Raw genomic sequence first — 14,632 nt, forward strand, 5'->3', positions numbered from 1 at the left:
CGCATCTTGGTTTCCATGGCTACATTCTTTGTTTGTAAAATTAATCATTGTTAAAAGGAGAAATTTAACGTTAAAAAAGTTCAGCTAGTCTTACAAGAATGTTTGTTGGTATCTGTATCACTTGTCGCTGGTTGAAATAGACCTCAAAAGCTTTAAGACCCTCATTATGTGGTATTACAAAATATAAGGAACTTAATGTTTGTTGTAAACCTTTATTACACATCAAAATTACTTGGGCATTAGACCTGTTTGTCTCCCGCTTATCACTTCCCACTCCCATTTTTGCATTTAGAAACACAGATACTGTCTCAATGATTAAACAATGTAATATTAGACAACTCATTTTTTTAATATCTCTAATCAGTCAAGTATCAGTGATATTTCACTTAATAAGCTACTTACTTTGGTCGCTACCTTGGTCTCATTGGCGGAATGATGCATCACTGAAGAATATATCATACCATTTAAGAGGACATCAGGAAAGATCTCTTAAGATGTGCAAGCCTTTTTGGTCCTCTTTCATGACTTTCCATCACAATTTCTTTGGTCCTCTTTCATGACTTTCCATCACAATTTCTATGGCCTGCCATTAACCTTTATTTAAAATCCATTTCCAATCAATACTTTGAACAATACTTTCCACAAGGGGAACGAATGATCATGAGCAATACGGGTGGGGAGAGCTTGCTACTTGCTTAGTTAACCTCTGTTCCAAACAACTGAAAAGTTAAAAAAACAGTAAACCCTTATACGGGCTATCAAGGAACTATCTATAGCTACGTCATAGAGGTTTCTAATTATAGTACATTGAATCAGCAAATGAAAAAGGAGGTAATAACCCGTAATAACCACTTTTTTAAAACATTCAACAGCGGGCCTATATTTCTCCATCTTTGACAAATGAAATTTGGTAAGAAATTGTTTGTTTTTGAATTACGCGCAAAGCTACACGAGGGCTATCTGCGCTAGCCGTCCCTAATTTGGCAGTGTAAGCCTAGAGGAAAGGCAGATAGTCATCACCACCCACCGCCAACTCTTGGGTTACTCTTTTACCAACGAATAGTGGGATTGACCGTTACATTATAACGCCCCCATGGCTGGGAGGGCGAGCATGTTTGGTGCAACCGTGATTCGAACCCGCGACCCTCGGATTACGAGTCGAACGCCTTAACACGATTGGCCATGCCGGGCCCATGGTAAGAAATACAAAAAGCGGATGACAGAGGTATTTACACGTCTGTACGCCTCTAATGTCTCGCTATGCGTATGGCATCGTACAATGAATTATATGAATAGTAATAAGTTAAAAAAAATTAGGTTTCATCTAATATCTTAAATATTTATTTCTTTGGACAGTTACAAGTAGGAACTGTAGGTTTCAAAAGTTTAAGACTTGTATATCTTAGATAAGGTGTTCTAAAATTTTGTACAATAAATATGTTTCAACTGTTTATCATCTCCTACACATTGCTTTGATTTTTTCTGTTTAAAGTTTAATATAGTATTCGTCCTTATAAAGTTATTATTCTTTCTCGGCTATATAAAAAAAAGCCTTATGCTATATTATTATATTACCACATTTTCTGCGAGCTTGGTGTCATGTCTGTCTTTAAATCATTCGGTTTTGTCTGTTTTTAACTTTTCTATGGTAAGGTGATGTCTAAACATGAATTTGTTAGAGAAATTTATTGTCATCGAGACATTCTCTGATAAAACTAGAAATTTTTTTGGATTTGAGTGTTCAGATATTATTGTCTTTTAAAACGACTGAAATGATTTAGGTTTGAAGATGGACAGGTGTCACTACTGTTACAGTCGGACGGATTTTGGCTTATCTTTAGTTTATTGTTAACTGAATTATTGTTGCTGAAATCAAATTCAAAGTGTAAAGATAAAAAAATTACGCTATATCTAACAGTGTTGACGTCATCAACCTACGAATGCGTAGAAACAAATTTAATACGTTTGCACAGAATTGATCTTCCAACATCTAGTAGTAGAAGATAAGGAACAGGGTGGTGACCTGAGTAAATAGGGTTTTTACATCATAGATGTTTGTTTGTTTCCAATGGATGAATTTCGACAAGAGGATCTTTTTTAAATTTGTGAGTATACTGCTTCGGTGTTGTTGTTTTTTATGTTATTTCCTCAATTATAGGCCCGGCATGGCCAGGTGGGTTTAAGGCGTTCGACTCGTAATCTGAGGGTCGTGGGTTCGAATTCCCATCACACCAAACATGCTCGCCATTTTAGCCGTGGGGGCGTTTTAATGGAACGTTCAATCCCACTATTCGTTGGTATAAGAGTAAGTTGGTATAAGAATAGTAGCTGTCTTTCCTCCAGTCTTACACTGCTAAATTACGGATGGCTAGCGCAGATAGCTCTCGTGTAGCTTTGCGAGAAATTCAAAAACAAACAACAATCCTCAATTATTTTGCCTCCCTCCCCCGCAGTTCGATACTTGTGATGGGTAGAGCATAGATAACCCATTGTGTATCTTTGTGCTTAGTTCTAAACAAAGAAACATTTATATTTTTAGTTAGGGGGCGCGGTTCATAGATAGTATGAAAATGACTTAATGTTTTATGTCTTTCTTAACTTATGGCGTTTTACATTACTCAGTGTGAAAAAAAATATATTTTATCCACATTAATACAATATTGTTAAATGCAAGTGTTTGCTTTCCATAAGCAAAGCCACATCGTCGGGCTATCAGCTGAGTTTATCGATAGGAATATGTAGACATTTTAAATGCGATGAAAAAGTTTTGGTTTTGATTGAATTATAAATACACGTATAGAGATTTATTAAAACAATCCATTGTTTCTGTAGTGACCCGGCATGGCTAGGTGGGTTAAGGCGTTCGATTTGTAATCTGAGGGTCGCAGGTTCGAATTCCCGTCACGCCAAATATGCTAGCTTTTTCAGCCATGGAGCGTATAATGTGACGGTCAATGCCACTATTCGTTGGCAGCCCGAAAGTTGGCGGTGGGTGGTAATGACTAACTGCCTTACCTCTAGTCTTAGCTCTACACGAAATTCAGAAAAAAAAACATTTATTTAGTTTTTTATTTGTTGTGTCTATAGAATAAAAACGTTCTACTTTAAAATATTGAAACAAAAGCCTTTAAATGATCAAATTATCCATGACTTTGTAAAGCTAATTTTTTAATTAATTTAAAATCGTAAGAGAAAATAAATATGTAGTCATAAATAACTTCACCCAATAGGATTTCTTTTTTTGCGGTTTTCGAAATATGTCAAAGGATAAAAGCTCAAAGGGCCTCCAACGGATAAAAATGGCCGCCATCACGTCTATATCTTAACTCTATAGAATGTATTTGGAATTGCTGGACTCTCTACTTGAAAACATATAATTAAAATGCCACAAAGATGTCAAGTTGTTCTTGATGCCAAAGGTAGCTACACTATATATTAGCATTAAAAAAACACAAAAAAACTTAGACACTGTTTGTGGAGTAATTGCTTAAGATTAATTTAGTAAAATTACAAGTTTAATAGCTGTGTAAAATTAATTTACAGTACTGACAACATAACACATATCTTGTTTGCTGTTTTGGATAAATCGACACAATGGACCATCAGTGTTTTGCCCCTTTCAAGATTATAAGCTGTCAGACTTACCGCTGAGTTACCGGGTGGTGGGAAGGTATTTATGAAACTATATTGTAAATAAAACACCTCATTTGTTAAAGCGTTCTAACAAATTTGCGCATTACTGTGTACAAATACTGGTTAATTATAAATATTATAAGTAATATTTTTACGAGCTAAGTGATGACACGATCCTGCTTAAACATTTTATCTTTTTACTAACTGTAAATTAAAATTGTCTTGAAACAAAATGCGTGAATATAAATTTTTACTAAAATCGTGATCGATGACTCATTATTTAATTTCTAAAGTGCGTATTACAATATAAAAGGCTTATTTATTGTAGAAATAAACGATTTTGTAGCACCATATTTAGTCTTTTTATGCAATTCGAAACGTAATGTTTTGCTTTAAAGCGTCTTCAGAAGCACTACACTGAAACACAAACCGTAACTTACAGCACAAACCTTCAGTTGGTATATTAAGAGTTTTTTTGTATAACCAGTTGAGATTTTTTGTTTGTTTTCACTTCATATACTATGATATGACGTCAGTGCATACCGAACCGCTCAGTCACAAGTCTTCGACACTCGGTGATATAAAGGGTTTGTTGTGAATTATACTATTTATTTTATAACAACATATACTTCCTAGCATCATAGCGAAACGTTATTATTCTATTTTACTACTATTAATTATTATTCAGCAAGCAGGGTTCAATGTGATTGTTTTACTTTTTAGGCGTAGGACTTAGAAATTAGAATGCTATAGTAATATCAGTACTTATGATCTGAAACTTGTTCACTGTTCTTCCTCAGATTCTTGTTGAAACTCTTTTCAGTGAATTTAATTTTTTTTTAGTAATTATTGAACTTTATGAGTAAGACGACTCGGATACAGATTTAACCTAAATTAAATCGAAGCACTATTGACTGTACTTTCAGATTTTTAATTTGAAAAAAAAAAAGTATCTTAGCAGAAGGCACTTGAACGTTTGATAGTAACAGTAATACTACCATTTGTAGTACTAGTAAAATATTTGAATGTAAGTTTAGTATTCCTGGTATTTGGTGTGCGTTTCGTTAACATGGACATTGTATAAAACAACCTGGTGCAGAATATTTTGTTTAAAAATATTAATGTACAAATTTAATAACTCTAATAATTAAAAAAAAAACAGAAACATATTCAGGCTGTGTGACAAAAATTGGAAAACTAGTAAGCTTGTGTGTTAATATTAATAATGGCCACTATTAGTTACAAGATACATTTCATGAATGTTAAGGACCTTTATCAGTAGAAGTTAAATTTAAAAATGTTCTTTATAAGTATTTATAAATAATTTAAAATGTACATTATTGATAATGTAACTAATTTTTTAAAGATTGGTTTCAATGTATTCTGAAATTAAAATTTAGAAGCACAGAAAATAAATACATCAGTAAGAGGTAATTAAAATAATTTTATTTTAGGATAATGACAAATGTATAATAAAAAGAGGTCCAGATTGATTTAAAGTTTTAAGTCTTTACAGACAGAAATTGGTGTTTCACAGTTTCATTTTGTTTAAAAATTTTTGTCAAACCCTCTTGTTAAAAGTTTTCCAAATCCCATTATGATTGTTGAATGTTTTGAGTTTAAGATTGATTTGTATTTTTCAAAAGAAACACTTACAAACTTGGTCTACAATTATTCCAAGTATAATTATAAAAACTTGATTAATTATATTATTACTAATATAATTAATTACAAAGTATAGATTCAGTATGCTGAACTATTATAGGTACACGTTTCTATGAATCTATATATGGTACCAAGTAGTTCTATTTTGGTTATTGTGTCTTGTTTTTTTAAGTTGATGTTATTCGTCCATCACGGTACAAGCATTTTTTTTTTTCAAGTTGATGGTAAAATACTTTGGGTTCATCTTAGATATGAGGTCATACATCTCAAAGTTCTCTAGTACAATTCTTGAATGTAAACTCAGTTTATGAAATTTTTAAAGTAGAATTTTGGATAAAGTTAATATAACAAAAAAATGTTTAGAAATAGTAAAACCCAGTTATGAACTGTAAGTATAAAGGTGAAAAACATTTAGGGTTTTAAATTTTGGTCATCATTAAACCAGATTTTTAATTAAATAAGGAACTTGTAATATAAAGAACAAATTATGTTTGTAAAAACTTTATTTTGATTTAAAAAATGCAACATTTCATGAGGTTTTTGTGGCATTTGTCATGTTGGTACAGTTTTATAATGGAGTAAAACTGTCATGTTGAAGTATTGATAACTTAATGAAGTTGTATAGTTGGTTAATGTTAATCTAAAAAAGTGTGATAAATCTACTGATATGTGGGATAATGGAAATTATTCAAAATTTCAATATACATGCTCAGTATTAAAAATATAAATAAATCAATTGACCAATCGATTTTTTTTTTTCAGACTGACCTAAACACTTGTGTTTAGTGGAAAGTCAGTTTTAAGAATTTGGGTGTTTATAAACTGTGTTTGTAACTCTGTGTTATGTTTTGTGTTAATTTCTTATATTTTTATAATATTTAGTATGGAAAAACTGTTTTTAACAGGTATAGTTAGTGTTGACTGGACCATGGGAGACAGAGCTGGTATTTCTGAACACAGTAGGTTACTGAGATTTCTTCATATAGGAACAGAAGCAAACTGTTATACTCCTGGGAACAAGAAGTTTTCTGTAGAAAACGTCCACTGTATTGATACAAGCAATCAGGAATTAGCCGTAAAAGAAATCGTGAGAGTTGCAAAAGAAGGCTTGTCGGTTTGTCCGGATGCTCTGTTTTTTGCTCTTGCTGTTTGTTCACGTTCCCAAGATCCGAAAACAAAGGATTCGGCCTATTCAGCACTACAGGAAGTTTGTTTAACTGGTGAAGGATTATTTAGTTTTGTTCATTTTGGGAAGAGGTCAGCAAACCCACCACAGGGTGGGGAAGAAGTCGTCGAACTGCCGTGTAATTGGTATAAGGTAGACCCAAAAGCTCGCATCACTAGTGACACGGGTCGTGTCTCATCGTGGCTGGACTCACAAGGACTTACTTGATTGGTTCATTTAAAACTGAAAATAAAGGTGGGAGCTGAGGACCTGCTTCCTATAACTAATTTTATATGAAACTTGTTTTTGAAATAATAATTCAACTGTTTAAAAGAAATTTAAAAAACTTGTTTAATTATAAACTGTTGCTTGAAATGTAACGACGAACGTTGATATGTCAAAGTTCAAGGGAACTTTGTTCCACAGTTTCTTGTTCATCTTTATTAAGTTGGGGAAAACACTGCACATTGTAAACTGTATTTACTAACAGTTTTATAACGGAACAGCTGTCATATCGTAATTTTGCTTCTCCATCATGGTATATCAATGTTAAGTAATGTGTAATCTTAATTAGACAGGCTCAAATTTGTTGCCAAACAGTGTTATCGAAATTGAGAAAAAAATTATAAAGTTTAAATTAATATAAGTGAATATTTTAGTTTTAAAAGAAAAATCTCTTGTTTTGTTCTGTATTAGAATAACTGAGTTTATTGTGTTTCAAGAAAATTATTAAATTAAAAACTTTAAGCATTATAGTTTTAAATACTGAAAGCTGAACCGAAATCTGGTAAGAGTAAGGTACTCGAACCAGAGAATGAGGTTTTGGTTATAATTTGTAGCCATAAATTTTTTTTCAAGCTTTAAGTACCTTTTAAACCAGTTTAAGAAGTAGCTTTAGTTTCATTGCTAACAAAAATCGAACGGTAAGTACATATTTTTGTTCTAGGATTGTGTAGAAGGTATTGTTAAACTCTGGAAAACGATTGAGACGTTGTTAAAGTTGCCAGTATTTCTCTAAGCCTTTTAAAAAATTCTTGGGCCTGCCTGTGAAACTTTGAAAATAAGATTGCTTCAGCTTTGGTATTGTATATAAATAAAGATGTACTGGTGAGAATGTTGAGAGGTTATAAAAGGTGACTTGAAAGACCAAGGTTTGTTTTGTTTATAACCTGGAAGAACTAGATATAATTTGAAGTAGTTTTGAGAACATGGGTATTCCATCTGCCTATTGAATGAAAAGTGCAAAGTTTCTGTTTTCGGAGCCGACTTCTTTGGATTAAGGGAAGTTGGAAAGACTTGGAGATTTTTTTGTTTTGTTTTTTAAAGCCCCACATGAGATGACATTTATGTTTTCAAAACTCTTTAGGTCTTGCTTAATATGCATATTTGTTCATTTGATGGAGTAAAGTTAGAAATATGAAAACTAATATGTTTTAATGAGTACTTTTTGAAAACCTGAATCCAAACATTTTGTTTGGCCAAACTTAGCTATAAAAGTTATGATTTCGGATGCTGTTGTGTGCTGTTAATTTGGATTTATGGTAAATCTTGACCTACGATTTCAGTAATACTGCTAAATGAAAAAAAAATTCTTTCCATCCATTTACTGTTGCTTGGGCAAACATTTCCTGTTGTCAGTGCTGTTTCTACCTTTCTCTCATGGATGTAGGTCTACCATCACTAGATAACATCCTCTTGTCTCGTTGCCTCTTCATCATCAAGAATTTGAACACAATTTGACTTGCTTTCACTATTTACTAAGCTATGCAAGTCGAGTGCATCACGCATATTTAAGGTTACTTCTTGCCATTATAGTAGTGTTAACACAATTGTCATACATTCCACTTGGGCATCTTGTTGGTTACTGAGTGTAAGACCTTTAGGGAAACCATATATCAACATTAGGTGGAACACCAGCAAGTACTTTCCAAGTCATTTGACTGCCTACATCATACGTAGCAGTTTTGAATTGCTATGGGAAAACATTTGTTGCAGTGTGAGGGAGTGAAAATCCATCCAAGCCCCAGTAAAAGGGTTAAGCTTGGTTTTATTTTTATTGTACAAAGGCTTTTTATTACATGAGAGTTCACTATTCATAAGAGTAGCCACCTCAGTTGTAAATATTTATAATATAAATTTATTTAAAATTTTGTGGTAAAGATACATTATACATGGGTATAAAGAGTTGTATTTGGGTTGGTTGGATTTGATGAGTGAGGAATGACGTTTTTTTTTAGCCTAATTTGTTTTTATTGTAATATTTGCAATGTATCGTCTGTATGTTTACTCTGAATTACATGCCTGTGCATATTAGAGCTGGGATAATAACTCATTAATTAATATAATAAGTTACCTACAAACTCTAGTTTCATAGGCTGATGTAGCATCTTTCCACTTACTGTCTTGTTTCCAGGTCTTGTGTGGGAATAGTTTATTAGCTGAATATGATCAGTTATATCAACTGTCCAGTTCTCAAATCTCCAAACATTCCTTTTAGTTTTGTAAGGATATTTCAGGTATTTCATTAGTGTATGTATCTGCAAGCTGACAGTGTTGAACAAAACAGGCTACTGTAAATGCCACCTTTGGTTTCTATGTGGTTGCTACATGAATTCAGACATTTTTGTAGAATTATGTCCATTGTGTACTTTATTGAATACATAATGAGTGCAAATAAAAAAAATGAATTATAGCATCAAAAAGTTGTTTGTTAAATTTTGTAACAACTATGAGAAAAGTTTAATAGAAAAGAGAACACTTTTTAACCTAAGGAGATTAATGTCCAGCTGATCATAGAAATAACCTGAACGACTACTGTATGCCGTTGAACATGTTTAAAATATACCGAGGAGTTCCAAAACTTTCTCAGTGTAAGCCCACCTCTGGAAAATTCTCAACTGGTCCCTACCCTATGTATTTATTACAGCCTTCCATATCCACCTCTGCAGCTCCTATTGAATATGAAAAAGGTGGGGTCTAAACATTCTTGGTTAATTACTTACCCAGCAAGGGGTATTACAGAAATAACACTTGTAAGTAAAAGAAACAGTTTGTGGGTTATAGATATAATGTTTTATTGAAAGATGGTGTTCTTAATTTGTGATATAAAAAATCCCATATGCTTAGCATTGTTCAACTTTGTAAATCTCTTCCTTGTTGAATCTTTGTCTTGTATTTTCAGCCTTGTCTGCCATTTATAAATACATCACTCATGGTTACGAAGCTGCTGAGAAGGAATTTAGTGTTGAAGATGTCTCGTCTGATGTTAAGGAAATCCTAGCTTACCTGAAAGCAGTTCATGAACTGAAACACACCACTGATGAACAGAAAGCTGTTCATTTGATAGAGATGCATGATCTCAGTTTTGAACACGTACCAACACAACTGCTGAAGTCTGAAGAGGTAAGTGAAGTTGTGTTTTTTTTTTGTTTTTTTTTTACTTTTTACGTTATTTCACGTTTCTAAAACTGGTAATGGATCTCTCTTTTCTGTAGTCACTTTTAGTATAGTTGGTCCAAGTTGTTTCCAACCATTTGTATTTGTAAGCAATCCACAAAATTGCAACCACCCACCCAATATGCAGTGGTTTGTCTCCAAACTGAAACCCACCCAATATGCAGTGGTTTGTCTCCAAACTGAAACCAACTACTTGAAATTTAGAAAGTTAACCAATGTTTGGGTTTGAGAGATTCTAATGGAATGTTTAGAATACATCTTATTTCCTACAGTTGGATTTTGGAATCTCTCTTGTATTTGTTTTTATCATATCTGGTCCTGATGGACTGTTTAATGATTGTTGTGATGTGCTTTAATAATATACAAGAAACATATCAGTATCAGAGATTCATTCCAATTTATATAACAAAAAATAGTTCATATTTTGGTCAAACTTATGTTTAAATAAAAACCAAGTGCTCTTTGATTTGAATGGTGAAATGAATCATTTCAAATCAGTCTGAAATTAGTCCCAGAATGAGTTATAGTTCAGATCATTGTTGAAATCTTTTACTTTTAGCTCAAATTAAAAGAAAAACACTACTTTTAACTTTTTTTTTTATTTTAGATTATTCTATGGTGCAAATTTTAAATTGTAAAAGAAACCCTAAAAAGTATAATGTTAGTAAAATGCAAGTTTTATTGTGGTGTACCCTGTATCTTAGGAAAACACTAACCGAATAGTCTTACCTTTGAATTAAAATATTTATTAATATCATACTGGTCAGAGTAATTTCTTTTCTTACTTTGACTTTTATTACCAAAATGTAGCATATTAAATGTTTTACAAAGAATGTTTTTCTTATGAAGTGTCATAAAATTAAGCTTGTAATCTGATAGTTTTAAATTAAAGGATTTGATCACCAGTTGCAGAAGAATCTGCCAATTCACATAAATGAAAACTTTGAAGTAAAACTTACTTTCATCAAACATTTTAGTTTTAACGGGCAATAATTGTTACTTTGTCTTCTTAACATCTTAAACATGTTATTCAAAATTTAAAAAATATTAAACTAAAATTATAAAATATTTAAGTTTTATAATTAAAAGCTAATTATTGAAGATTATCTTTTCTTTCTTTAATTCATCGTACGTGAACAAAATGCTCGTATTATGGTATTGTATTGTTGAACTGTGATATTACAGTAGTGCACATAGTTGCTAGAATTCTACACGAGTTCTTGATATAAAACGAAGCCAATTTCTACTTTTGAAAATTTAGATTTCTAATTTTGTCTTTGGTTTGTTGTATAATGAAAATTATTTTCTTTTAAAATTAAAATATATTTTAATTTCCGTAATATATTTAATGGCAGAATCATGGTATTGTAGAAATTAATTATTTACAGATAGATATTCATGAAGTTGTATTAATATTTAAATGGTATCTCTTTCTGATTTTCATTCTTGTTTAGTTTTGATAGCTTCATTTAATGTATTAAAAGAGATGGCAGCTATTTAAAAATTGAAATTTTTTCCATTAGCTTAGTTTCATCTAAATACATGTTTCAATATGAAATTTCAAGCTAGTAAACTCCTAAAACTGAAGAGTGCAATACCATTTCTTTATGGTGGTATGGAATACCAAACTTGGTTAATATCACACTTTTTTCATGCTAAAGCAAAAGTTTTATTGTGTGTTCCATACATTTACTCATGGCAGAGGAAAGAAAATACTTGTATAACTGGTGTCTCTTAGTCAAACTGTTATTTGATACTTGTATATGTGTCAATATTTGTAGTGAATTTTATAATTTGACATGTTTTTGACCATTGTAGGTTTGGCTCTGCCTAATTTCAAGACTTCCAGTCCAAGTGCTTGTGGCACAACTTCCCAGACTCCATCGGCTAGGTTTTCTTAAGCAAAAAAGCCCTGTTCTTAAACCACTACTGGAGAGGTTAAACACCGAGATCACACTGACTGTAAATAAGCTTAATCCACTGCAGACATTTATCATCATTAGGCACTTAGAAATCTTACAGAAGGGTCCAGCTGATAAAACTGTTTTTCACATCCATAAATATTTTCAGCTGAATAACACCCTCCAGATGCTACAACGTTCCTCTTTCAAGGTATGAAATAAAATCCGTTTGAATACTGATAACTTAGGAGTTGATGTTAGAACAAGAAACTATGTTTGATTCCATTTAACTGGGGCGGAGATTATTGGTTTGATTGTTGTGTATGCTGTGTTCATACTTAATGATCAAGGTTTTACTTAGAACCATGTATATCGTGAAAGTGTGTCGCACACGAGGGAGAGATTTGTTCACTCGCTGTGTAATATCTGTTACCACTAAAACTTCTGTTCAGGGAAGAATATTATAATGCCACATTAGTATAATTGATACTTGAAACTGTTGATACTTGGTGAATCTCCATTGTTGCAGAATTGAGGGGAATATATGGTGGTGAATAAATGACGTATTTATGAAATTGTCTCGCTTTTCCTCAGTTTAGCTGCATCAATGTCGTGTAACTAAACTGTTCAAGCACTTAGCCATGTTAAAATGCAACAGTGTTATATAATTAAATTTTAAGTTATCTTAAAATTAAAAATTGTGTTATACAAGACAGCTAAAGAAAGAACAAAACAAACGTGAGTTTATATTATTGTTTTACAAATCCACATCTCCTTCCAGATGGTTCGTCCAACAAATAAGCGGTACCTCATGGCTGTTGATATCTGTGGATCTATGTTCCATGGTAGGAAGACCTCCGGATGTCGCTACCTTTCCTCAGCTGATGCTTCATGTTTGGTTTTAATGGCATTAGCTCAAGCTGAGAGTGAAAAATTGACAGCTCTTGCATTCTCTAAAGATGGACTTGAGGAAATAGAAGTTTCTAAGGAGATGTCTCATGGAGAGGTTCTTAAAAAGTTGAGAGAGGTAGATATTAAATTGGGATGATAATATACAGATAGGAATGTTCAATATATTAAACCATCACATTAATATTTAAATTTGTTTTAATTTATGCAACCTTGAGGCTTTACCAGATTTTTTGTCAATAGTGAACTGTTTTTAAAGTATATTAAAATTACTAATTGGAATTGCAATAAGAACTTAAACCTAAAGTTAAAATTATCAAGCTCCATTTTTAATGTATATGCTAAAAGTTTCGTTCATCTTTTAATGCAATTCTCAAAAGACAAACCTTTAGATCTAAAGTCCATCTTACTTTTGTTACTGATAGCACGTTTGTAATGATTACTAAATTATTTTGCATTCGCTTTTCACTAATGGTGTAACCAGTGACATTCTTTAAAACAAAATATCATGATATAAGAAAATTGCAGGGTGAAAAGCCTTTTGTTACATACCTGTTTCACAGATTCCAATGGGAACAGTCGACCAGGCCAGTCCTTTACTGTGGGCTAAAGAAAAGAAAAAATCATTTGATGTGATTTTAATATGCACTGATAACCAGACACAACCAGATACTCATCCTGTAGATGCTTTCAAAGATTATAGAAAAACCATGGATTTGCCACAAGCCAGGTGAATACTATTTGGTGTTTCTTGAAGTGAAGTTGAATATTAGCACTAACAGAAATAAATTCTAGCGGTCGGTGCCTGAAACAAATTGCTGGTTATTTTCCGTGACCACATTTTAACCCTTGTACACAGTTTTATAAATTCTAGAAATGAATCAAAACGATGAATGACAACATTTTTTAAAGTGAGAACCTCATCTACTGTGAAGGTTCACCTCATGCAGGAAAGGGGATTAACTAATTACATCAATTTGTCTGGTATAACTTTTTAATATCTTATTTATAATAACACTGCACAACAATGTTTTTGAAACGTTTTGCTTCCTGAAAAGTTTTTGCTGATTGTGACAGGTACCTGGTGAGTATGCACAAATATAGTTTTGGTTTTGCTTCATCACGTAGGAACTCTGAGAAATAGACAATTAACAGTTTACGGCAATAACGATTATTTAATTGCGTTTATGTTTCTAATACGCTATTAAGTTCAATATAATTAAAAGTCTTTTGCTTCTGATTTTCGTTTGTATTCAATGTCCGATGCATCACGTTGCAATGTCCAATGGTAGTCAGCAAGCACTGACGGATTCCAGTTGCCCTGATATCGTTTTTCCACTGTAACAATATCCTGGTGAAACTGAAGATTTCAATAAAACAGTACATGATGGGCAAATATGGATGTGATTTTTGTGATTAGCAGCCAAAAATCTATAAGGAACACCCAACAGTGTTCAAGAAGCAAAAACTTTGTTGTGCAATGTTATCAAAATATCCCCACTCAACTACACTCTGTGTTACTAACATGTTTTCTTGTTTAAGAATTGTCATTTTGGTGTTTATGTTAATGAGAAATATTGTATTTGTTTAACCCTAAAAGAGCAGGATGGTTGTAGTTAGCAGCATTACTTAATGATGGCTGTCATTAAAGGGTTAATTGTTGAATTAGTGTAAGGATCTCAGTGTTTGTTCATCTTTGTATCCAAAGAAAACTTCCTAGTATTTATTGTCATTTACATGAAATTAAAAACTTTGTTTCCACCTAAAACATTTCATTTAAAAAGGAGACACCACTGTATCATTCCTATAAAACGCACTTCTATAACTAACAATTTCATAAGTTTACAAGAAGATAGTTTCGTGTGTGACTGATTTGGTTCTTTTACAGGCTTGTGATGAGCAA

General features: G+C 32.3%; 1 protein-coding gene across 1 annotated transcript; it reads left to right on the top strand.

Annotated features, from left to right (window-relative positions):
• Positions 1–4,069: 4,069 nt before the first annotated feature.
• Positions 4,070–13,478, top strand: LOC143227976 (RNA-binding protein Ro60-like). The gene is made up of 6 exons (XM_076459328.1): positions 4,070–4,220; positions 6,204–6,616; positions 9,620–9,865; positions 11,738–12,031; positions 12,602–12,847; positions 13,293–13,478. Exons 1-6 carry the CDS (start codon positions 4,160–4,162, stop codon positions 13,461–13,463), a joined length of 1,431 nt encoding a protein of 476 aa, XP_076315443.1. The 5' UTR covers positions 4,070–4,159; the 3' UTR covers positions 13,464–13,478.
• Positions 13,479–14,632: the final 1,154 nt, after the last annotated feature.

The sequence above is a fragment of the Tachypleus tridentatus genome, chromosome 10, assembly GCF_004210375.1.
Source record: "Tachypleus tridentatus isolate NWPU-2018 chromosome 10, ASM421037v1, whole genome shotgun sequence".
NCBI classification, from domain to species: domain Eukaryota; kingdom Metazoa; phylum Arthropoda; class Merostomata; order Xiphosura; family Limulidae; genus Tachypleus; species Tachypleus tridentatus.